This window comes from Colletotrichum acutatum, assembly GCF_030867785.1.
Source record: "Colletotrichum acutatum strain CBS 112980 chromosome Unknown BDZ83scaffold_2, whole genome shotgun sequence".
Classification (NCBI taxonomy): Eukaryota; Fungi; Ascomycota; class Sordariomycetes; order Glomerellales; family Glomerellaceae; genus Colletotrichum; species Colletotrichum acutatum.
The window spans coordinates 746,873-770,970 of record NW_026848996.1 but is presented as its reverse complement, the minus strand read 5'-3'; the positions used below and the strand labels follow the sequence as shown (position 1 = coordinate 770,970).

At 54.3% G+C, this 24,098-nt stretch overlaps 9 protein-coding genes across 9 annotated transcripts; 4 read left to right on the top strand and 5 right to left on the bottom strand.

Annotated features, from left to right (window-relative positions):
* Nucleotides 1-846: 846 nt before the first annotated feature.
* BDZ83DRAFT_646108 (MmgE/PrpD family-domain-containing protein) lies at nt 847-2,698 on the bottom strand (the record flags this gene model as incomplete). Its single annotated transcript, XM_060509922.1, has 3 exons — nt 847-1,460; nt 1,517-2,294; nt 2,429-2,698. The coding sequence occupies 3 exons, from the start codon at nt 2,696-2,698 to the stop codon at nt 847-849; spliced, it is 1,662 nt and encodes a 553-aa protein (XP_060371667.1).
* A 99-nt stretch (nt 2,699-2,797) lies between these two features.
* Nucleotides 2,798-3,225, bottom strand: BDZ83DRAFT_165527 (uncharacterized protein). The gene has a single exon (XM_060501424.1). The coding sequence runs from the start codon at nt 3,119-3,121 to the stop codon at nt 2,897-2,899; it is 225 nt and encodes a 74-aa protein (XP_060371666.1). The 5' UTR covers nt 3,122-3,225; the 3' UTR covers nt 2,798-2,896.
* A 1,562-nt stretch (nt 3,226-4,787) lies between these two features.
* Nucleotides 4,788-6,253, top strand: BDZ83DRAFT_165499 (RNA polymerase II transcription elongation factor-domain-containing protein). The gene is made up of 3 exons (XM_060501423.1): nt 4,788-5,158; nt 5,251-5,723; nt 5,796-6,253. The coding sequence occupies exons 1-3, from the start codon at nt 5,008-5,010 to the stop codon at nt 6,204-6,206; spliced, it is 1,035 nt and encodes a 344-aa protein (XP_060371665.1). The 5' UTR covers nt 4,788-5,007; the 3' UTR covers nt 6,207-6,253.
* Nucleotides 6,254-7,410: 1,157 nt separating this feature from the next.
* Nucleotides 7,411-10,455, bottom strand: BDZ83DRAFT_687627 (POPLD domain-containing protein; the record flags this gene model as incomplete). Its single annotated transcript, XM_060511283.1, has 2 exons — nt 7,816-10,455; nt 7,411-7,749 (listed from the first exon to the last, which is right to left on the bottom strand). The coding sequence occupies exons 1-2, from the start codon at nt 10,333-10,335 to the stop codon at nt 7,411-7,413; spliced, it is 2,859 nt and encodes a 952-aa protein (XP_060371664.1). The 5' UTR covers nt 10,336-10,455.
* A 1,053-nt stretch (nt 10,456-11,508) lies between these two features.
* Nucleotides 11,509-12,126, top strand: BDZ83DRAFT_746535 (uncharacterized protein; the record flags this gene model as incomplete). Its single annotated transcript, XM_060513286.1, has 1 exon — nt 11,509-12,126. One exon carries the CDS (start codon nt 11,509-11,511, stop codon nt 12,124-12,126), a length of 618 nt encoding a protein of 205 aa, XP_060371663.1.
* A 304-nt stretch (nt 12,127-12,430) lies between these two features.
* On the bottom strand, nt 12,431-13,967 carry BDZ83DRAFT_564557 (polygalacturonase; the record flags this gene model as incomplete). Its single annotated transcript, XM_060503655.1, has 4 exons — nt 12,431-12,562; nt 12,622-12,723; nt 12,775-13,284; nt 13,395-13,967. The coding sequence occupies 4 exons, from the start codon at nt 13,965-13,967 to the stop codon at nt 12,431-12,433; spliced, it is 1,317 nt and encodes a 438-aa protein (XP_060371662.1).
* Nucleotides 13,968-16,067: 2,100 nt separating this feature from the next.
* Nucleotides 16,068-17,778, top strand: BDZ83DRAFT_165422 (pectinesterase). The gene is made up of 2 exons (XM_060501422.1): nt 16,068-17,164; nt 17,239-17,778. Exons 1-2 carry the CDS (start codon nt 16,354-16,356, stop codon nt 17,649-17,651), a joined length of 1,224 nt encoding a protein of 407 aa, XP_060371661.1. The 5' UTR covers nt 16,068-16,353; the 3' UTR covers nt 17,652-17,778.
* BDZ83DRAFT_687618 (C-5 cytosine-specific DNA methylase) lies at nt 17,753-20,236 on the bottom strand (the record flags this gene model as incomplete). The annotated part of the gene is made up of 1 exon (XM_060511282.1): nt 17,753-20,236. The coding sequence occupies one exon, from the start codon at nt 20,234-20,236 to the stop codon at nt 18,005-18,007; it is 2,232 nt and encodes a 743-aa protein (XP_060371660.1). The 3' UTR covers nt 17,753-18,004.
* A 2,182-nt stretch (nt 20,237-22,418) lies between these two features.
* Nucleotides 22,419-23,915, top strand: BDZ83DRAFT_646101 (DNA glycosylase; the record flags this gene model as incomplete). The annotated part of the gene is made up of 1 exon (XM_060509921.1): nt 22,419-23,915. The coding sequence occupies one exon, from the start codon at nt 22,419-22,421 to the stop codon at nt 23,913-23,915; it is 1,497 nt and encodes a 498-aa protein (XP_060371659.1).
* Nucleotides 23,916-24,098: the final 183 nt, after the last annotated feature.

Below are 24,098 nucleotides of genomic sequence, written 5' to 3'. Positions count from 1 at the left end.
GGACCAAGTGGGAGGTACAGACCGTACACCGTACAAGTATCCGTAGGCAGGCTGTAGCACGGTAGGTACCCAAGGTGAGTGGCAGTGCGGCTTAGGTAACACGCCATGCATTTCGAGACTTGGAGTCCCTCACCTTTTTGGTGGTCCCTGTGGTTCCAAATGACACTCTGGAAAACGAAAAGTGTCTGGCCTGTGAAACGCAAAACAATGCCGCGACCCGAGCTAGCCGTTTCTCTTGGTCTCCTGGAGTCCTGGTCGTCTCCGTTTCCACCGTTCCAGGAGAAACATCCACTGAAAATAACCCACCAGGTGAACGTCGCCCAGACTTCAGCTCAGGGAACGGGGCTTGGCGATCATCAGTCATCTAAGGTACTGCCTATACTTCCGTACAGACTTTGGGTGCTTGGGTTACGATGAAGCCAATCATCCCCTAAAGAGGTTTCGGGGAGGCTGTGCCCGCCAAACCTGGCCGTGCCTGGGCAGCACTTGTCCGAGTCGGGAGGGAGCCGTAGGAGCTTCTTGCAGGGGCGGATTCGTCAGCGACAAGCCATTAGCGCGTAGCCAGTCGGGTGTCCAACAATACTCGTATTGCCTACGACTTTCATGTCCAGACGGATAGTCTCATCCTCTTTAGAAATTGCCGTCCAGATGCACTGACCGACGACTCGTCGTACACGGTGTGCCGACACGAGGAACACAACCCCTCACACTAAAGATGGACCTTGCCTTGAGCGCCAAAATACTATTTGTCAGGTTTCCATATCTAAATCCTGTAGAAACATAACATCTATAGTATCCAATCTTTTTTCCTAGATCTTTTCCTAGAAATCATTTATGCGCCACCGCCTAGATGAACTTGCTGTCCTTGGCAACATACAGATCGACATACTCATCCACAGGAGTGGCCTCCAACTTCTTGGGGTCCAGGCCAAGGTCGACAAGCTGCTTGACCCTGCCGGCATCGAAGTGGGGCTCCAAGTGCCTCTTGTACTTCTTGAGGATCTCGGGCTTGGCCTCCTCTCTTCTCAGGCGGTGACCGAGAGGTGCCTCGACGACAACCTCCTCGAGCACGGTGCCGTCGTTCAACTCGACAGTCAGGGCGTTGGAGATGGTTCGGAGGGCGGGGTCGTGGTAGTCCTTGGTGAACTGCGGGTCCTCAACGCACTTGAACTTCTGGCGCAGGGACTCGACGAGAGGGGAGGTCGCGGCCTCGCTGCCGTCGACGTAGTCGGTGGCCTCGAGGCGGCCAAAGACGAGCATGGTGGCGGCCATGTACTGGATGCAGTGGTCACGGTCGGCAAAGTTGTCCATGGGCTTGAACTGCTTGTCGATGATGCGGATGCAGGCCTCGTGCGTGCGGCAGGTGACGCCCTTGATGTCGGCCGCCGACTTGCCCATCGCCTTGAGCTGCTGGTGAATCTTGGAAGAGGCCTCGACGGCAGTCTGGGAGTGGAACTCGGCTGTGTCTCGTCAATTGACATGCTCAGAAGTGTGAGTATCACCGTGAATTACTTACCAGGGTAGGAGACCTTGAAGAGAACGTTCTCCATGACGTAGCTGCCGTATGGGCGCTGGAACTCGAACTTCTTGCCCTTGAACAGAACATCGTAGAAACCCCAGACGGGGGCAGACAGAACGGTAGGGATGCCCTGCTCGCCCTTCATGACCTTGAGGGCAAGGTTGACGGCGCGCTGGCAGGCGTCACCGGCAGCCCACGACTTGCGGGACATGGTGTTGGGGGAGTGACGGTAAGTGCGCAAGCTCTGGCCGTCGACCCAGGCCTGGGTGACGGCGTCGGCAATCTGCTTCTCGTTGAGGCCGAGCATCTTGGAGACGACGGCAGTGCTGGCGACCTTGACGAGGACAACGTGGTCCAGGCCGACCTTGTTGTACGAGTTCAAGAGAGCCAGGCAGCCCTGAATCTCATGGGCCTTGATCATACCCTCGAGAACATCGCGGATGGTGAACTGCTTGCCGCCAGCAATGTTACCGCCGGCCTTGTTGGTACGAGTGATCCAGTCGGCCACGGCCAGGATGGCACCCAGGTTGTCGGAAGGGTGTCCCCATTCGGCAGCGAGCCAGCAGTCGTTGTAGTCGAGCCAACGGATCATGGCACCGATGTTGAAGGCGGCATTGACGGGGTCGAGCTGAAAGTCGGTACCAGGGACCTTGGGGCCATTGGGAACAACAGTGCCGGGAACAATGGGGCCCAGGAGCTTGCTGCACTCCTTGAAGCGGAGGCCCTCAAGACCACAGCCGAGAGTGTCCAGGAAAACCCATCGTGCCGTGTCGAACTATTCTCACGAAAGCGGCGGTTAGCGGCGGCGATCTGACTGTGACGCGGGGTAAAACTTGAGCGGGTCGCGCAAACTGAAGGCAGTGAAGAAGGGGATTATGGTACTTAAAAAGGCAGGAAAAAAAGACTTACAGCAAGCTCGGAATCGACGTTGTAGCTTTGGACGTAGTTGGCAATGTCCTTGATTTCAGGATCGTACTCTCTCGCTTCGGCCATGGCTGGTGCGGCGCTCTGTCTCGCAGATGAGGTGGTGAAGTTGTGAGATTGTTGAGGTGTGGAGCGGGCGGCAAAGTTAGTGGAGGCGAGACCGGCGCGGAGAGGAGTGGCCAGGCGGACGCTTCGCGATTGGAGACGCAATGATCGGGAAGCTGTCCTGAGACCTCGGTTGACCGCCGCAGACATGACCGCGAGGAGGTGTTATGTATGCAGGTCAATTGATTGGGAGAAGAGTGGTGAGAAGTGGATGGCCTATTGGGGGGTATCAATGATATTTGGGTATCGTCACAGACTCAATGCCTCTTTCTCTTCTGCTTGGTCACTCGAATCAGGAGGAAGAAGAGTTTGGGAAAAAGGGAGAGAAGAATGGCAGAGCAACGTTTTCTACGCGGTAGCAACTGGAGCTTTGTCTCGCTCAAGTGGAAGGGAGGCAGGGTCAGGTAGGTAGGGTGCCGCTCGTTGCCGAAGCTTGTGTGGCTGTTTGATCCGAGGTTGTCTGCGCTTACCCCTGGCGGGCCATGATGGCATTCGAGAGCCACAGCCCACAGGGCCTGAATTGCTCCTCTCTAGCCTGGGGCAGCGGGCGGGGGAATGGGGGAGCTTTGACATGAACCTGGACGAGGTTGGGGCCTTTGGGAGAGGAATATGGAGAACCCCGGCCAGCACCTGTGATTTCCCCGCCGCTGTTCTACGAGTTGGCCTGGAATCAGCACAACATGATCATGAATGATTAATTCATCTTCAATCAATTGGCCAACCCAATGCCTTCAAGAGTTGCACGGCATTCTAAGCAACCGCGACAGTCTCAGTGATGCCAAGTGAGATGGCAGAGGGACGCCAATGCCCCAATAAAGTGCACGCGGAGGGGCATGTCGACCGAGCCGTGCAAAACCCGGATGTCTCCTCGGCTAGTGGCGGGTTCCAGATAAGGACGAACTCAATCTTATCGCAAAATCTGGGGCTCCCGCGGATAACGGGGAAAGTCGAGAAATCGCTCTTTACATGCTCTGCCCACCTCAAGGTACTTCGTAAGGTGCCTTTTTGTAGCCATCCCACCTCAGTCCCTCATTACCTTCCAGGTTATTACTGGTAGCTTCACTGTATGTGTACAGTGAGACGTCCTGGGTGACTTGCATAAGGTACCTGGCCGGAGATGATGCGATGATGAAGAAGTGTATTTCATGGATAGATGCGCAATAAGAACAACGATGCTTTGTACTAGCCTTGACGAAAATAATGAGATTGTCTCCTTTTAGAATTGGAACATGACGCCAAGACATATTGATCAGCATTGGTTCTAGAGATTGGTGTTCGAAATCAAGATTTACCATTGAATAAGACAGTTTCCTTCTTCCGACTTGACAGTTCACGATAGCCTCATTTACATACTACCTACCATAATACACTCTTGGATATAGGCCTTGGTTGACGTCCGAGCACTCTCGTTCGCCAGGCAGATGAGTAAGCCAAATTACATTTGCCCGCCCGACTAGAAATTGCCTTTCGTGACGACCCCAGAGATTTGTCCACCTGAAGACTAGTCTTAGGAACCTACAAATCAGCAATGCAGCCACATATTAAGCTTCCTGCCCTATCGAGTGCTGAATAGAGTCCGCAATGTTGACGGCAGCCTGATCTCAATGGAAGTCGTTCTTGAACAATAATCTTCCTGTTGTAAGACCTCACCCGGCGTTACCTGTCGCCGCCACTGATTCAGGCGTCCAAGCGTCAGCCCCAGGCATATCTCACCTCACACTCCAGTATGGTCACCAACGGCGACCTGAGAGCATCTGGGAATTGTACGAAGGCAATTGAATGAAACGGCCAGATCCTCAGTTGCAATTTGCACCCAACCCTTAGGTAACGCGCCTCGCCTCGCCTCAGACAACCTTATCTTAGGTACCTAAGGCAAGTAGGCGAAGCGAATAGGCAGCGCCTTCCGCCTTGCTGTCTGCTTCACAAGTCTTACACAAATATTGACGATAGGTAGAGAGCAATCTTTCTCTTTCGGCAAACCGGATTACCACCTCAAATCCCATCAGCCTTTCCATCATAGTCTTGTCGCCAATTCATACTTCCATTGTCGTCAATCATTCCCTAGACTTCTGCCCTGCATCCACCACCCTTGTCAACGTGCATTTTTAGCAGTGCAACCCACCTGCGGTCCCGGCCTTTCCGCCTGAAGAGCTGGATCATCAGCACACCCTCCGCGGAACAACCCTAAAGTTGCAGGCGACTCGTAATTAGCGGAACCGTTGCGGCAACGGAAGGAAGCAGCGCTTCGAATGCACGCACACCTCACTGCAATCTGCAGAGGGACCGGCCCCAGTTCCCGCCTCTAATCATCCCGTCTCCTCCCTACAGGCTACGAGGTCCCCTCTCCCCACTTGCCTTCAACGATCATCGGTCTACGCAGTCGCAGTACCGTCTTCCCTCCCTCCACTTCTCTTCCCTCACATCGCTCTCATCACTCCCTCTTTGCGACAGGCGCCACAATGTCGGCTCTTCGTCCAAACCACAGGGAAAAGGCCCTCCCCAAGAATCTGAATGGCCTTATCGACCCGACAAAGACGGGAAAATACCCCGTCATCCTGAGCGACACTCTCCTCGGGCGCACCCAGAAAGAGGTCTTTACCTCTGTACGATGTATGTAACTTTCGCACCAGACTCCATCATTGAACCACGATGCCGATGCCGATGCCGAGACTGACGCCTTCGTCTTCGCGCCCTCACTGTAGACAATCATAAGCCAGAACTCGCCTCAGAGCCAGCGACAGCCAGATTAAAACCCGAGACTCCTGGCAGCAAGTCCAGCTTCGACCTCTCCTTTCCCGACGGCAACAATGGCATGTACGGCTACGCCGGTACTCGTACTATGGACGATAATCAATACGTCCTCTACTTCGATCCCAACAGGAAAGCCTTCATCCTCGACAAGGTCGATTCCACCTTCCACATGAACGTCACCCGCACCCCGACGAACGATAACCCCGAGACTTTGCGCCAGCAGTTCGAGCAGCTCGACACATCCATAACCGCCACCCCTGAGGTTCGCAAACCCGCCACCGCCGAAGCCAAGGACAAGGATAAGTCCCCCGCGAAGCCAGTATCCAAAGCCACCGGTCCCAAGCGCCCCTCGGCCAGCAGCAACAAGAAAGCCCGTCCCCCGCCGCCGCCGAAGAACATCACCCTCGCCCTACCGACCAACGACGCGCCGCCACCGGCGCCCAAGGCCGCATCGCCGCCCAAGAAGAAGGCCAAGGCCCCCGCGGGCTCCGACGAGGAGGACGACGACGATGACGACGACTTTGGCCTGACGATAGAGTACCCTGACGAGCAGAAGAACAAGAGGGCCGACTTCTCGCCCGCCTTTGCGCCCAACATCCAGGTCCGCAGCTTCTCCGACTTTTTGCGCGACTCCGAGGCCGACGACGCCGACGGCGAGTCGGACCTGGAAGAGCGCGATTTCGCAAACTTTAACCTGCCGAGCCCGATGAACGGACAGCAGCGGCAACAGCAACAACATCACGACCAGGATGAGGATGCCGAGGGTGAGGTGGAGCAGATGGACGTTGACTCGGAGCCCGACTTTGAGGATGCGTTGGAAGACGATTTGGAGGCGGAGCTGGAGAAGGAGCTCGAGGCTGCGAATAGCGGCGACGCCGAGGAGAGTGAGGTCAGTGAGGAAGATTGAGGTCGCCGCCATCCTGGTGGTCCTTTTGCTTCTTTTGATGAGAAGGACCGTGATTGCAAGGGTCCTTACCCTTGACAGTGTGCTGAGGGACAGTCATTTTTCTGGGCAAGTCAATGGGAAGAGGAGAGGCCTTACCGCGCGTGTTTGGAAAGCAAAATCACCCTCATCGAGAGCTGCAGGTGATATCATGACGGCGTTTTTTTTTTTAACAGGAACCAAAAAAGGAGTTACTGTCATTTTGTTGGGTTTCCTTTTGTTCCCTTCACATATCAAGGCGGCTTTCTTTTGCCCCGTCATTACGGGAGGGCCTAGCCTAGGCAGAGCGGGTATTTCAAACCAGGCAGCACAGTTACAGTACCTAAGAACAGAATATAAATCTCGTCAAAAGAGTCGAGTCTTCAAACCATGCCTCTCTCTATCTCTCTCTCTGTCTCTGTGTGTGTGTTATGACGATGATAATGTGTAAAGACGTCTGATTTCTCATTTGTATCGAAAGCGGTGATGGTACGGGGGCAAGTGGGTGACATGATCGTTTGCCGCTCTATGGGTATCCCAGTACCTAGCTCTTTTATCATCCTTCTTGATTCTATCATCCTTCTTATTCTTATTTTCCTTCTTACTCCTATTGTTCTTCTCTAGAGTATTCTCTAATGAATATAGAGTAAATAAAGATAATAGAAATAATTAAGATAGTAGAAACTTGAATGGTAAAGACGAAAAGAATAAGAAACTCAGGAATAATGAGTAGATAAGTAGGCATCGTAGTCTATCTAGTGTTGACCAGCATCTTATTTTGTCAACCACTTGGTGGGGGATCTGGTGGCTGCCTCGAACATGCTTCAGTCTGACTTGGGATCCCGCAGCCAGGATGATTGTTTTCAAATAGCAGATGCCGTGTCCTAAGGTAGACTAAGACTTGAGACAGAGGGTGGTTGTGGGAATGTAATCGTTTGGCTCTCGAGGAACGTGTCATTCCCGTTTATCGGGCTTCCCCCATCCCGAGGACGGCCTGCCTATCTCATGCTCTAGTGATTGGTTTTCCTGATATTGACGCCTCCTCATAGTGACCAAAGTCTCCTTTCCTGGTCTTCCCGGACAGAAGTAGCCAGGCCTCACACATCTACAATAAAACCCACATCCCACTCACAGCACTTTGTCGTGTGTGTGTATGTGTGTGTATAGAAACAAACCACCCTCTCAGCTTTCAAACAACCTCCCACCGCGCAATCCACCCAACGCTCTCCCCGGCATTTCGCACAATACACAGAGTCCCCTCCCTACCACCACCATCCCTCACCGCCTCAGCAGCCTTGTCGGCAGATAAACACCCAATCGCCATGCCCCGCCCCTCAGCGAGACAATACGACCCCGTCGTCACGAAACCCAGGAGATCTTTTTCGTCGGGGACCAGCGGGTGGTGCCCGTTCATGTCCGTCTGGTTCGGTTTCGCGGGCAGGCGTGATGGTGCCTCGGCAGGTGGCGAGGCGAGGAGTTTCTGGGCGAGGATTTGTTTTTGGGTTTCGAGGGGTAGATGCTTGGTTTGCTGGTGTTGTTGATGTGTTGCTTTTGCGTTCTTCTTGGTTGGGTATTTCGCGCTCGCGCCGGAGACGGGGAGGGTGGCGAGCCATTGGGCGCGAAGGTTGGGGGGTAGACCGCTGCTGCTGCCACCGCCTTGGACGGATGTCGTCGTCGGCACCGGGGGAGGTGGTACTGTGGCGGGGATTTCGGCGGAGGAGGTCGGGTCGGTGGGCGTGGGGCGCGGGGGTAGGCGGTAGATTCTCGCGCAAGCGGTGGCGACGCCGCGGTTGAGAATTGAGATCTTTACGTTGATGACGGATCTCGGCGGGAATGGGGATGGTGTTGCTGATGATGACGAAGATGTTTTTGCCTTGAAGGCGTCCTTGCGGATATGTTGGAGCGTCTTGAGGAACTGCCCCTCGGACGCGGCGTCCCCAGCGGCGGCGGCGGCTTCCTCATTCTTTGCTGGAGAAGGCTCGTCAACATCCATCCCATCCGCATCCAGCGCAGCAGGCCTTCTCTCCTCACTGATCGTCGTCTCCTCCCGAAACAAAAACTCCACATCGCACGCCCACCCACAGCCAACCTCCCCCTTCCGCCCGGCACCCAGATCTAACGAAGCCCACGCGACCCGCTTACTCTTAGGCCGCCGCTCCCAGCTCGCCTTCCGCAGGCGCCGCTGCTCCACCTCCCACGCGGCGCCGGCGTCGGTGCCGAGGAAATCAAACGGGAAACACGGCGTAGCCCGCTCGAACGCGACCTGGCGGATCTGATCCAGCCCGGAAAAGCGCGGGTTGCCGCCCGAGCTGAGTGGGAAGTGGACGAGGCTGTGCCACAAAGGCTGGATGCACCGCCAGGGCGCGAGGACCGTCCAGTTCCCCTGGGAGCTGCTATTTCCGTTGCTATTGTCTCCGGCCGCTCGTGATGCTACCAGAATGACGGGGATCGGTGGATCTGCGTCCGAGGTGCTTAGGTCCGTACCGGGACGTCTTGCCCCTTTGCGCCTGTCGATGGACTTTTGGGACGGCAGTCTCGTGGCTGAAGCCCGCGCGTCTCTGTGGAAGAGGCCGTGGGGCTTCAGGTTGGTGTCCACCGGCCAATTTGCGAGTAAGTCTAGGGACTTGTTCTGCTCCTCTTCGTCGCCGGGGTCGGGCTGCGCGACTTTTCTTGGCGGGTACCGAAGGCGCGGGTCCATGATGGAAAAACCCAGCGTGGCGTTGACAGGAAGGGACGCGGGACTCATGAGGCTGTTCAGACCCTTGAAAATGTCTGCGTGCTGTTGTCTGGACCCTTCTTGCGTGTGGTATGGGTGCAGGATACCCAGGAGTGCCTCGGTCGAAGCGGGGCCGGTGAGTTCAATGCTGCCAATCTCGAAGCGCAGATCCTCAATGTACATCCTGGGATTCTGCATCTTCACGAGCCGAAGGAGCTCGTTGAACACCTCGAGGAACGCGGAGGGGTGCACCCTCACATAGACTTGTCGCTGGACCTTGACCGTCTGCGCCTCGTCTCCATCCTCAGCAACCGGCTCAAGGGGGTTCCAGAGAATCGTTGCCGGGCAAACCTCCCGCCTTCCCCCGCTGCTTCCTCCCTTCACCTCCCTGCTCAAGAACCCGCTCCAGTGCCGCGTGCCCTCCCTCCACTTCCTCCCCCTCTCGTTCCAACAACTCTCCTGCGCTACGCCAAGCCGGCGCAGGACCTGCTCCACGCCCTTGGCCGACCCGTAGAGCCCAATCGTGCTCATGTAGCTCGTGTCCCAGGCGACGGCGCCCCTGTCGCCGTGGGACCGGTGCGTCGCCCTATACGTCTTCTCGTTGGGAGTCAGAGGTATCGCGAACCGCCAGAGCGGGTTCGCGGGCTCCGTCATGCGCGCCCGCTTAGCGTGCCACAGGTGCGTCGGCAGCCACGTCTTATTGATCTGTCGTTTCCTGAACTTGGACTTGCGCTGCGGCGGGTCGTTGAGCTGGTTCCGGCGGATCTTGGGCCGTGGCGGCCTCGTCGTGACTGTAATTGCGCCTTTGCTCGGTCTGTCATCGCCCGTCTTGCCCGCAACCCCCTCACCGTCCTTGTCTTTCGCCTTGGCCTTCTCCGCCTTCATCGCCCTCCTCCTCTTCTTCTCCGCCAGTATCCCCAACCTCTTTGCCGTCTCCGCCCGGATTCGCGCCCTCGTCGTCTTGGGCTTCCTGCGCTTCGAGAGCACCACGGGGGTATTATCCTCCGCCATCTCCTTCAGCGCCCGCCTGCGCAGCCTCTTGGGCACCCTCTTCGCGTTGTGACTCGCCGTCCGCCGCCTCAGCCCTCGGGGCACCTGCTGGAAGGCCCGGCTCGTTGCCTCGGCTTTGGTGTGTCGCATGCTCTCCTCGAGCGCCCGGATCTCAAACTCGCGCGCGTTCAGGAAGGACTGGAGGTCGAGCTCGCCGTCGCGGAGGGCCGCGTCCGAGGACTGCGCTGCGATTTCGCGGTCCTGGCGGATCTTGACGCGCTTCTGCGCCCATCCTCCTCCGCCGCCGGCACCGTTGTTCCCTCCGCCATTGTCGCCTGAGGATCCCTGTTTTCGTTTGTTGGCGAAGGCGGACTTTAAAGGTTTCGAGTTAGGACCTGCTGCCGACATTGCTGGACATGATGCGTGTGCAATGGCGTGGGAATGTGGTTGTTGCGTCGTCGCGTCAAGGTGACTCTCTCAAGGTAGAGCTTGGAAAGTTTGGAGGTTCGAAAAATGTCTTATCTTATCGGAGAAGCTCTGTAGATGCCCCTGGGGTAGGCGGACGAAAATGAGGGGCGCACGATGTGGGGTCTGCAGCAGCGACGTTCACTCCTGCCTCTTCAGTTACCTTACTCATCAGGGTGCCTTGAGGTATTCAAGCTTTCTTCCATCTTACTGTCCCAAGCTGGGAAGACGCTCTAAGCAGAACAAGTTCCTGTAAATTCATCTCTCTGATTTCCAAGTCCGCACGCCTATGAAGAAGCTCAATTTCTTTCGCAATGATTTCCTGGCACTTGAAGCACCTGCCCCAATTGAACCTATTCAGCAATATCTTACTTCCCGTTTCCCAGCAACCGTACAAATAAGCAACGATTGTAGCGACAAGTAGCACCCATAATGAGAAAATACATCTCTGAACTACAACATTCTCCTCAGTCAGAACATTTCTGAAAAATTCAGAGCCAGGGGTCAGGAGCCAGGCGCTACTGCGGAAGTCCCCGGATGAGCTCAGTCTTACACCATCATGGAATTAGCCAGGATAGAGTGACTCACTGGAACGGGCGATCTCTCAACCAAGCCGCCCCAATATCAAGGATAAGTCACAATACTTTAAAATGGCACCGTTGAAACCAATGATCTGGTCCTCTCCAACTGCCACGTCTTGATTGTCCGATATCTATTCCAATTGATGATTCACACTCTTATTCCAGACGAGTTGAACCCCCCCCCCCTTACGATGGCCTCACAAGCACCCAAACCAAACCTATGGCTAGAGCCCATGGACCCCCATAAACACCTTCAAGGCTTCCACGAACTATGTTCCGACGAGAAAGCGAATCTCTGGAGGTAATGTCACTGTTCCTGAACTCTACTTGCCATCCCTCTAAAAACGCACACACAATACACACACAATACACACACAGAGAGAAAGGAGAGAGAGAGAGAGAGAGGGAGAGAGATCGCTTACACGTTCCATGTTCACAAAGCCTCCGGCTGCACACAACCACTGTCGAAGCCTCCAAAGAACGCATGGTAGTCAATCATCCAGAGACTGAACCCTGGCATCTAAGTTGTGCCGTCATGGTCTCGGATTACGCGGCCCCCCCTCCACTACCAGCAGACGGCGGCAATAACGGGGTTCCTGCCACCAGCAACATCGTCGGAGAGACTAAGATGATTGGCACCATCAGGACGACGACGGTATCAGCTTGGGGCCTGTCGATCGGATACAAGCTGCGGTCCGACTGCTGGGGCAAAGGATACGCCACACGCGCGATCACGGCGTTTCTGGAGATGTACTGGAGCCAGCGTAGGTTGGCTCCGAGGAGGGAGGCGGCTGTTGTCACCGAGGTGGCGGCGTCAGCAGCAGAAGGCCAGAGGAGACAGGGAGATGATGGTGCCCATGCCTCCTCTGCTGGAGATCTGGATCAAAGGTTGCAGACCAAAGAGAATGGGGCTACGGCAGCTACGAAAGATGCAGAGAGCGACGATGACGACGGGGATCAAGTCGAGATCACGCATCTCATTGCGCAGGTTGACCTGGAGAACGTGGGCAGCATGAGAGTCTGTGAAAAGTGCGGCGGGAGGCTTGTCGCCGTCGAAAAGGAGTGCATCAAGGTGTGGCGGTTTGCCGAGATGAGGGATATGGCTGTGTGGAGGTTTGACAAACCTTCTGACAGCTTGCCGAGTCAAGCTTGAAGGGCTGACGAGCATTGTTAGACTGGACCGACGAAATGGCAATTTATGGGAAGGATTGTTGTCTTTAATAAGGTTGAGCCTCCCGTAGGCGATCGGTCGATTTCTGATCCTTCACAAAGTCTATAGCTATGAAAAAGAGGAAGGTATGATATGTGATAAGATCCACCATTTCCCCCTTCTAGGAAATTTTGCACCTGTGAGGGTTCACATAAAAGTACCCGGGGAAAGTTTCCTTTTTAAATACAAGAGAAAGTAATAAATTCAAATATACAGAATAAGATTAAACGAGGCCAAGAACTTCTTTCTAGCTCTTAGTCACCTTGGTGACGCAGTTGATGTCAAGCAGACCAGTGTCGAGGTTGACGCAGAGCCACTGGGGGTTCTTGCCGCTCGGGGCCTTGACGTTGATCTTGGAGGCGTTGATGTTGACACATTTCTGGCTCGGTTGTTAGTGCCATGCCTTCTTGCCAAGAAAACCAATTGGGAAAAACTTACGGAGGGGCTGCTGCAGACGAGGGATCCGACGCGGGGGTCGTTCTTGGAGGAAGCGGTGCCGTCAAAGTTCTTGAAGTAGATGTCGCTGATGGTCATGTTGGACTAGGAGGGATGGTGTTAGTCGTTGCATTAGATGCTCCGGGAGCAACTTACAGGGTACTGGTTGCAGATGGTCTGGTTCTTCTGGCCATAGCACTGATCAATCGTAATAGCATTGTCATTGTTGTCGTTGTGGAAGGTATCGTAGGTGACGTTCTTGACGTATCCCGAGCCGCCGCCGCCAGAGAGGTTGGGCTGGAAGGGGGTGTCCATGCCGGGCCAGACCTTGATGCGGGCGCCGTCCGAGGCGTTGGACATGCTCGTGTTGTAGACGTAGAGGTTCTCGACGACGTCAAAGGTGCCAATGTACTGGCCGAGGGAGCCGACGGAGATACCGTGGGAGCCGTTGCAGACGAGGTTCTGGACGACAATGTTTGTCGAGTTGGGCTTGAAGGAGACGCAGTCGTCGCCGTTGTTGATGACGGAGTTTTGAATGACGATGCCGTCGGAGCGGTAGGTGTCCCAGCCGTCGGTGTTCTTGGCCGGGTTGGAAGAGGTGGAGCCGACCTTGATGTTGATGTCGGAGATGAGGACGTCGGTGCTGTTTGCGATGAGGTTGAACCACTGGTTGGGGGTTTGATGTTAGTGGGTATTCTTCAGATTTCATGTGAGGTAAATGAGATTTCATGAGAGGTGGGTGAGAGTAAACGAGTGAGTGAGTGAGTGGATATTACCTGAGGGGAGTTGACCATCTTCAAGCCAGTGATAGAGCCGCCGTGAAGACCATCAGTGACGAAGAGAATAGGTCTCTCAAGCGTAGCATTCGACGCGAACCGGTCCCACCACTTCTGGCCGTTACCGTTGAGCGTGCCGACGCCGTTGCCGTAAATGTTGACATCCTTGCCGCCAAACTTCCACATGGAGGAAGAGATCTGGAAGGTGTACTTGTAGGTGCGGGGCAGCCAGTGGTCAATGTCGTCGCAAAAGTTGACGGTGCCGGTGAGGGCGACGTCGACGGCGTTGAGGAACGTGAGGTCGAGAGGGTTGCAGATGGTGTACGTCTTGTCGAGGACGACGGTGCCGCCGTTGTTGCAGCTGTGGAAGGCCTGGAGGATGGCGGCCGAGTCGTCGCTGCCGTTTGTGCCGGCCTTTACGGCGCAGGTCTTTGTCCTCGGGGCCGAGGCGGGGAATGCGCGGCCCGGGTGGAAGGGGGCGGCCTTGATGTCTGGGCGGCCACCGGCGGCGGCGTGGGTGAAGGGCACCAGGGCGGCGGCGAGGAGACCGCCGAGCAGGGTTGGAGCGACCATGGTGAACAGTAATTGGATGGGCAAAAGAAAAAGAATGAAAAAGGATCAAAAGAATGTAACGGCGGTCAGGATTGTTCTGATGCGCCAAGGACGATTGGGGGTGGTTTGCCAAGCAATTGGAGAAGCTGTACAAAGCCGTTTTGAGACTGCTACGCTGCGAAAGGGCTGGGGAAAGGATTTATATCAGATCTTCTGCGGTGAGAATGAGTGTTGGAGCCCTTTGATGTTCGGGGAGGGGATATGCGCCGATGCGGAGCAGGGGGGCAAGCTTCTCGGCGTTGGAAGAATATCCACCATGAATGACACGGCGATAGCTCGATTAGGGGTGACTACTGTAGGTGAAGCAGGGGCACTAGGGAAGGGGTCTAGCTAGTAGCAAGGGCAAGATTGGAGAAAGAGCACATGGCATGGGACCATGGGTTGCAATTTTTCCGTCCATATGAAGGGGTTCGAGTCTTCAGGGAAGAACGGCAAGGGCACATGGGGATGAGGTGGACGGACGAGACGGCAAAGCTTCGCCGTCATTAGGTACTCGCAGACCTTCAATGGACGGAGACTGGACGGACACAAGGGGCTAAACCACGAGAGGACAGGGCGGACGGCTATTCATCTGATCTTCTGGATAGGAAGGAAGAGAGAAAACGGCCAACAAAATCAAGCTTTTGTGTTTTATATGGCGAAACCGGGTACATGCCTGTGAACGATTACGTGCGGTGATCTCCGCCGTTTCCGAGAAAAGCTTAGCAGGAGGAAATCTGGCAGTAGATGAGGATCATGGTGGTGCTTTGGGCGAGTTTGGACATGGAGTCCCGGGCGAGTCCGTCAGGGGAAATAATGTTTCTTTTGAAGGAGATGGAGGCTGAGAGAACTTACACGTGTAAGAGTCAAAGAGAGTGAAAGTGAAAGTGAGAGTGAGAGTCAGTGTGAGAGAGAGAGAGAGAGAGAATGAGAGGAACGGGAATTGGAGACGGGCAGAAAAAGGTGACGGAAAAGAAAAAGGAATAAACCAATGACAAGGTTTCCCGAGTGCTTATTGGGCAATTCCAAGCTATCAATTACAGTGCAGGCTAGCGCTAATTAAGGGCCAACAGAGGGGCGCCTCTTGCGAACTCTCACTGATTGGTGCCCCTGAAGGCGTGCAGTCGCTGCAGTGGACTTCCAGCGTTGACTGAGGCGGGCTTGCCAGGGTTACCCCACGTACCCAGTGTGGGGGAGCTCGCAGGCCAAGCCGGTTGGCTTACGCCCATGCCGCGTTTCCGAAGGCTTGGTTTTGCTTGGTTTTTGCTTGGTTTTTGCTTGATTTCCGGCCCCCTTCATATCTCTCTATCAGGTACCTTGGACTCTGGCCGGTTGTCAAGTTGCCATTTCCCCGCGTCATCGACGACCACCGTTGACACTTAATGACACTAAATCTTATGGCTTATGGCTAGTGTGAGTGCCCCTGCGAGGCCCTGCAAGCTGTGGTTCGTGGAATCCGCCAGCTGCAGTTCTTCCACCTGCACGTCTGCAGAAGCCCTGCAGAGCCCCAAAAGTTGGGGACTCGACCTCCTCATTTTCCCCAACTTTTGACCATGTCGCCTACGGCACTCCCATGTGCTCATCATGTTCGTCCCATTGCCACGCCTCTTCTTCCCCATGGGACACAATATTCCTTGGACACGTCTGCCGGCGATGGGATTTCCGGGGTAATAACTCCGTCTTCTACCCCGCGCGTCCAACCCGGGGAAGAGGAAGAAACAGAAAGAGAGGGAGAGGGAGAGGGAGAGTCGTAAGCTGAGCCGATGTACCCCGTACTGTTGACAGTCAATGGAGGCCGCAATCCGCGAGTTTTGCGAGATTTTCGCTTTTCTCCTGAGGGGCCAATATGGTATACTTTGGCGCTGCCACTGCAAGTGCCACATCTGTCTCCGCCCACAATACGCGCGCTTGAGCTTTGTGTGCGTGTGTGCCTTACTCTTTCTAAGTGTGTAAGTTATCGACAGCCGTTCGATTCTATTACAGCGAGACTTGAACCCGGGACAGGGGGGATACCTGGAAAACCTGCTCCCGCCCCCAACTCGCGAGCTGTCGACGAGATTGTGACAAGCATCGGGTAATATGGGCAAGGGAAAGCTTAGGCTGGCAGAGTAGCACTGGCTAAGGTAGTCAAGGGTAGGTAGCAATGGGACGGGCGGGAAGGATATATAGCAAACCCCATCCAGATCATCGGGTCTCTTTGTTCAGCTTGTTCAGAAGAACACCAACTCAACCATCACACTCTTTTTTTTTGTATATATCTTCAAGCTCGGCCGAGTCTTTGCTCTTCCCCCTTCCTCTAGTCTACTTCTCTTTCTCTCCCTTGTACGAGTAACTTTGTAAGTGAGAGAACCAGGAAACAGGCTCCAAGATGAAGGCATCCATCCTCCTCTCCGGGGCCCTCGTCTCCCTGGCCGCGGCCGCGATCCCCTCAGGCCCGGCAAAGACCTACGCAGCATGCCAAAAGAAGACCTGCAACAACCCCTTCGAGGGCTGCCCCGCAGACACCCTCTTCGTCTCAAAGACCTCCAAGCACGCAAACTTCACAACCATCCAGGACGCCATCGCCTCCCTCCCCCACGACACAACAGCCCACACAATCCTCATCGCGCCGGGCATCTACGTAGAACAACTCAACGTAACCCGTCCCGGTCCCCTCACCTTGCTGGGCATGACCGACTCCCCCGGCAACGGCATCTCCTACTCCGCCTCGGGCAACGCCACGGCAGGCAACGCCCAAAACGAGGTACAAGTCCTCTTCAACGCCACAAACCACAACGTCCGCTTCCCGGACAACGCCTACACCAGCGTCCTCTCCGTCGGCCCCACGCTCAACGCCACCCTCACCGGCTCCGGACCCACGGGCTTCCCCGTGCCCGCCGACACGCCCTTCGGGTGCGCCGACTTCCGCGCGTACAACATTGACTTCCGCAACGACGAGTACCCTTACTCCAACGGCCCCGCGCACGCTGTGGGCGTGAGCAGGGCCAACGCCGGGTTCTACTCGTGCGGGCTGTACGGGTGGCAGGATACGCTGTACGTCGGGAAGCTGGGCAACGCGTACTTTTACGACAACGTGATTGCCGGCCAGACGGATTTCCTGTACGGGTTCGGCACGGCGTATATTGAGAAGTCAACGCTGTCGCTGCGGAACTGCGGCGGCGGTATCACTGCTTGGAAGGGTAGGTTTTTTTTCTTTCTTATTCCACCATGTTCCATCATGACTCAGAGTCTTGACTAACATGAATTTTTCTAGGAACAAACACAACCTTTGAGAACAAGTACGGAGTCTACATCTCCGACTCCCAGGTCCTCGCCGCAAATGCCTCTGTCGCGCCCTCCATCCGCGGCGCCTGCGCCCTCGGCCGCCCCTGGAACGCCCAGCACCGTTCTATTTTCATGCAGTCCTTCTTTGATGCTTCGATCAAGCCCCAGGGCTACATTGAGTGGCAGGCCAGTGAGCCGCGCGTCAACAACTACACCTTCATGGCCGTCTATGACGACCGCGGACCGGGCTGGACGCCCGAGCAGATGAAGGCGAGCAACGTCACGATTGTGCTGGACGCCGCGGGCGCGGCGCCGTACAGGGAGCCCAAGGACGTGTTCCAGACGCCTGAGGGGGAGTTTGGGTTTGTTAGCTGGGTTGACCAGAGTGTGTTGAGGTCGTGAGTGTGGTGACTGTTTTTCACGGTGAAGGGGGATTTTAGAGGAAATGTTCGAGGGAAAAAATGCAGATTAATCTCAGACCTAGACTACAGAAACAGTAATTCCCTTCCTCTCATTTTCTTCCCCTCAGCTCAGTGTAAAGTCCATAATCCGGTTCCTTCATGACTTCGGAAATCCGTGCCCTTGGGCCAATTCCTCGTAGTATTTGAGAATAACCAGTGTCCAACACATCACCTTTTTCTGTTCCTTTTCATGATCAAATTCCTGCTCAGTCGTGCAAGATCGTCGTTCAGAATTGACAACGCGACGAAGTTCGCAAATTCTCACACACACAATATAATCCTTCTTGTACCCCTTTAGTCAATCACAATAGGTGAGTCCTTCATCCCAAACTGCACCGGCTCTGGAGACGGCCCAAGTGACATCGTCCTCGATCGGGACCGGTCCCGGTAGTACGACAGCGGCGTGTCAGGGGTGTTTGGGGACCTGGGCGCCTCGGGCACATCTGACATCTCAATATCGGAACCACCGTAGAACTTGATATCGATCTGATCATCCTCGTTATCGTCAAGCATCATGGCGTTGCTCGCAGAGTCTCCCTGGTTACTCAAGGGCGACGGCATCGCGAACGGAACAGGGACACGGCGCGGCGCGGATGCAGGCGCAGGTGCCTCGGTCAGGAACACCACTTCTCTTCCGCCGACGCTGTTCCTCGCGTCACGGGCCGGGGCGAAGCCGTCCTCGGCCAGAAGCCAATTCTTCAGGTGCTCGTAGAGCGGTCGTACAACGCAGGCAGGGAACGCATTGCCAATCTGCTTCTTCAAAGCTGACTTGGGCGCTTCGGCGAATTGATGCCACACGGGAAATCCCTGCAGGCTGGCGAACTCGCGCACCGTGTATGCCCTAGTGTTGGACCAGTGCATATTCTGACCTCCGGAGCATGTAACGCATCTCTTCAAGATCTGATCCGGGTCGGAGACGACTGACCCAATAGGCAAGGTGTTTCTCATCTCGTTTTCCGGGTTGTGGTCGGACGAGGTGTCTGTAATTCTCGAGAGTGCTTGCCGAATGGTCACGTACTTTGACAGACCGCCGGCTCCCGTCTCAGAGTGGGTTGCTCTGGGAAATGGAGGCAACCTCTCCCCGGGACAGGCGCCAATCATGATTAGTCTCTTTCGGACTTGAGGTAGCCCCCAGGTCTGGAGATGGACCAGCTTCCAAGTCACAGAGTACCCAAACTCGGTGAAACCCATCACGAGAGTGTTAAAGAAGGGGGCGTAGGCCGGCTGCATGATACCGAACGTCTGCTCCAGCGTGAACAGTCGAGGGCGCACCTTCTCAATGAGACTTCTGCAGGCGAAGAGCGAGGCGATGTTGGCCTCGTCGTTCTGTCCCGCGACGGTGTGTGCCGGTGACCATGTTTGACATGGTGGTGAAAGATGGAGAACATCCACTCTCATTGGGACATCTTTCTGAGAAAGAATGAACTCGTCGACAGTCATCTCGAAAAGATTGGTATTCGGGAAGTTCTGGCGGTAGGTATTGCACGCCCGATCCCAGGAATCGACGGCATGCTGAATTTTCATCCCTGCCCGCTCGGCGCCTCTCGAGAAGCCGCCGGCGCCGCAAAAGGAGTCAAAGACTGTGTACTTCTGCTTCTCGGCAGATTGTCCAAGCACGTGGGGTTGCGACTCCGGAACATGTGCGCCTCCACGGATTGTCACGCCTCGCCAGTCAGATCGCAGGGCTTTCTCGGAGACCTTGAAATCCTCTCTCTCGACTTCGTGCGCTCGAATACGTTCCAATGTCCAGTGATGAGCTTCGCCTTTCTTCTTCTTCTGAGAGTCTCGGTAGTGAACGAAGTACTTCCATCGGCATACCAGCGGACCTTCCTTCTCGACTGCCTTTTCGCTGACGAAGGCTTTCGGGTCATAGCGATGGTGCGGGTAGAGCGCGTTCGTAGTGTGAAAGCTTCTGGAAGGTCCGATGATTGCCGACAAGGGAACTTCAATGCTTGCCTGCTCGTTGACCGTCCTGTCGTCGTTTTCGTCTAGTTCGTAGACGATGGCCACCTCATTCAACTTTCGCGGCAACTTGGCCATGAGTGAGCGTACTCTGACAAACGGCAGTCCGGTAATTGTGATTTTGTTGGTGACCAAATTCTCCGTGATATGTTTCACCAGAATAAAATGCGGCTCTAGCGCCGATCTAGGGCATTGCGAAGGATCCAGCTCATAAAACTTCTTGAGCTTGATCAGCCGTTGGCCAGTTCCTATGCTCTGGTGATGATGCTCAGGGTCCTTGGCGGGGGGCGGTTGGCAACGTCGGCGACGGGGTCGGACAACCGGGTCATCGTCAACAGTAAGATCGATAAGATTTTCGAGTTCTCTGTCGGCGATATCCTCTTCTTTCTGTTCTAGGACGTCGAAATCACTGTTGATGGTGATGACAGAATTCTCTCGGCCTTGAGGGCGATAGGCATTGACCCTTCGCTGCCATTCTGTCGTGGTTTGATCCTCAAATGTGTGATCATCATCCACGACGATTGCAGCGGAGGGGCTACTGCCTGAGCATACAGCGGTAGCCATTGCTTTGATGTTCGAGGACTGGCTGTCTGATCAGCTGGAGTTGCAAGATAAAGAGAGGGAAACGACTTACAAGGCTACCTCTTGCCTGGTTTGGTGATGTGTAGGTCTCAGACGAGAATAGATTGCTTCCAAGAACCTAAGAACTGCGTATGGAAAGTTGTCGGTCTTCCAGTCTGCTGGTCTGTTGATCTCAGCCTGAAGAACCTTGGCGAGACTATCCTCTTCCACCCTATAATGGACTCGTTCGTTGAACCTCGCCTGCTGCTGGTTGGCACCAGTTCAGGCACTTGGTCGCTCGGATCTTGGTCGCGCCGCTCGAGATGTTGTCAAAACTAAAGGTCCAAGTGGGATATTTGGAGGTGAGAAAAGTCTATGAACCGTCAATTTAACAGATTGAGAAGACGAAGCCGATTGGGCGTACCTGAGGGGTTGAAGTTGCCCTCGAGGCAAGAACTACGCCTACTACCAGCCCAATGGAGGACAGGATAGGTCAGAACGAGGAGTAGGTGAGGGTGGAGAATTTCCTGATATGGATCTAGAACGTGAAGAAGATTCAGACCATCTAGATATTTGGTAGAGTACTTGAAAACAACCGGATAGGTCACTGGTCAGGTACTTCCCCGCCTCGCTTTAGACAATTAACCCGACTTACTCTCACCCTCGCCTCACCTCCCATGGCTATACTTCACCTCTTGACCTAGAAGTAGATCATAAGAGCAACTGTGAAGTCTTTTAGTCACATTCTCACCCATCTGAATGCCACCTTCAGGTCCAAAGGCAGACTTGAGCTCTCGAGGTAGCGAGATAAAAGGCAGAGAATAGCATCATACCGCCTTCACGCCGAGCCGTCGTCTTCTTGCTTGAAGGTGTCATATTCCCTCTTGGTGACTTCCAAATTAACGGATAACCTAAAGTGCTCAAAATTTCTTTGAAAATATTGTGTGAGTTCCTGGATGCTTCCTTGTGGGCAGTGGCTCCCTTCACCAACGATTACCGTGAATGCTCAAGGTAGTTCCTTAGGCCCCTTCTTCACCATCTTTATCTCTTCCTTTGGCACTCAGACATTAATAGAACAACGCAGTAGCCTTTTCTTTCTCAAAGCAACCTGCCTGAACGAGGTTTCTCAGGTACTTAGTAGCGATACCGTGAGCATCAATAGATTCCCAACGTAACGTCAAGAACCAGGGGAAATAAGGCAGGCACCCACATCCCTTGACACTTTCCCACCTCTGCCTGGACTCCTTCCTTTCTTCCCACAATTGAGGCTACCTTAGGCATCTTCCGACCCAGCTCAATGGGTCCTCTAGATGAGGTACGTAGTTGGGATAGAAGACCTCGCTTAATTCATCCGTACTAAATACACGACGGCGATTCACGCTTTCAATCAACTCCATCCCAACATCGCCCCTCAAAGTGTGATTCACGGCAACCCTCCCACTTTGTACATATCAACTGAACGGAACGCCTCTACGAACCTAATGCAAGAAATTCCGAAGCAGCTCAGAACATTTACCACAACCTCTCTTAGTGTTAGGTTCCCGATCGCCATAACCATAACGTTCCCCTCCACGTATGCCACAAAGTAGAGCACATTGCACTCATACTATCTCACTGCAATCAATCAATACCTCCTAAGTCTTCTTGAACTCTTCTACTATTATTCTACATTTCTCTTGAAATCATGCAAACTCGTAGTGCGACCAGGCCAGCGACCCAGAAGATTCTTATACTTTCAGAAGAGGCAGAAACATCTAAACAGTCTCCTGGTAAGTGTGACTCCTAGGATAATGTTATACCACTAACAGACGAAGGAGACATATGTTCACCTGTGGAAAAGAGAACGGTCCCTTCGCCAGTAGAGGATGGAACAGTTCAATTACCGGGAGGCACAAAAGTGACCCCATGGCCAGCTGATGCTGGAGCGATCCTATCATCAATCGATGCTGGAGCGATCCAATCTCCAGCAGACGCAGGAGCGATCCCATTGCCCGTACACAAAGGAACGATCTGTCGGTCAGCACATCAAGAGGCGTTGCACCAAACTTCTAACATACAGACCACCCAAACGAGTCCTCCGGAGCCAGCGGAACAAGAGAGCGTGCGTTCACCAAAAGAAGACAGAACGTTTAAGCTGACTTCTACCTAGCACACTACCAACAAAACACCTTCAGGAGGCGCAAGAATGTCCCGATCTGCTGCTACCGGGGCGAAGAGACACGCTGATGACAATGAGGAGGATAATGGCCATCTACAATCGAACAAGCGAGTGAAAGATGCAATCAAGGACGCATCACCTACCCAGGAGACCAGGGTAGATCTTCCCCATGGCTTAGGGAGTTACATTCCCAACCTTGAGGTCACCATCAGAGATGAGTACTCATCTCCGAATAGCTGCTCTGAAGATTCTCCGTCGACGAGACAGAGTATGACTGCAGAAGATCTAGAGAAAGCTTCCAAGAGATACCGGCGGTCGAAGAAGCCGATAACAGAGACCACGGATTTCAATGAGGCAGACGAAGAGGGGCTCGGCGAAGCAGGAAGCGATTCAGATTCAATTGATGACTCAGATTCAGAGGACGATCAGAAGGTCGTTAAGGAGAAGGATTATGGACTGATGCCAGGAGAGACACCATACCGCGACTGGCCTGGACCTAGTGCAGGGGAGTGCCAGGTTGTCTACGACATCCTTGTTCAGGAATACCAACAGAGAGAGCAGAGTGAAGAGCCTGCAAAGCGTAAGGCACTCAACTTTATCCAACCAGCCACAATACCGCCATCTTCTGCCAATATCGCTGGGTGTGGAGAAGTGCCCTGCTTGGTTGATGCTATGATGAGAACAATCATCAGCCAGTCGGTCACCCGAGAAAGCGCCAACAAGGTGATAGAAAATATCATCAAACTGATTGGAATGCTTGACAAGAAAGGGCCAGGTCCAGAGAGCATCAATTGGAATGCTCTGCGACGGGCCCCGAAAGATGCAGTGCTGAAGGCTTTCCGACCCGGTGGACTTGGTCTCACAAAGTATAATGCCATCAAGACGTGCCTCAGCATGATCCGCAAAGACAACAAGAAGAGAGCAAAGACGTATCTCAAGGAGAAGGAAACGGATGAGCCTGCCAATATGCCTGGAACGGCGAGACTGAGTCCAGAACAAAGGGATCATCAACTGAGCAAGATCGATGCAGGCATACTAACACTGGATCACATCCGAGTCATGAAGCCACATGATGCAATGCTGGAACTCGTCAAATACCCCCAGGTCGCAGTCAAGACTGCTTCTTGTCTTCTCCTATTCAATTTGCAGATGCCCAGCTTTGCGGTCGATACCCATGTGCATCGGATGACAAGATGGCTGGGATGGGCCCCCATGAAAGCAAACCCCAACGACACATACATGCACTGCGACTTTCGAGTACCCGACCACCTCAAGTACGGACTTCATCAGCTCTTTATCGAGCACGGTGGAAATTGCTACCGCTGCCAAGGGTCGACGGTGGAAGGTACTGCGAAGTGGAATAGCACTGTCTGTCCACTTGAGCACCTGCTGGCCCGTGGGAAGAAACAGAGCCAGGCGAAGGTGAAGAACAAGAGTGTGGGAGGATCTGGCACCCTCGATGTATGGGTAAAAACCACCAAGCCTGAAGTTGGTGAATCAGGATTAGACGAACATACCGCTTAGCCCGGGTGTAGAGCATTAGGTCTCCGGGACCAAGGAAATACGTTACATTGATTTTATGTGGCTGGATCTACCATCGAGATGGAGCATCCGCAAAGGAGACACAGCATGAAGGTTTTGTTCCTAATACAGGAATCTGGAGGATCTTTCATCTCCTGCGGGTCGCCATTCTCATCCACAGCATGA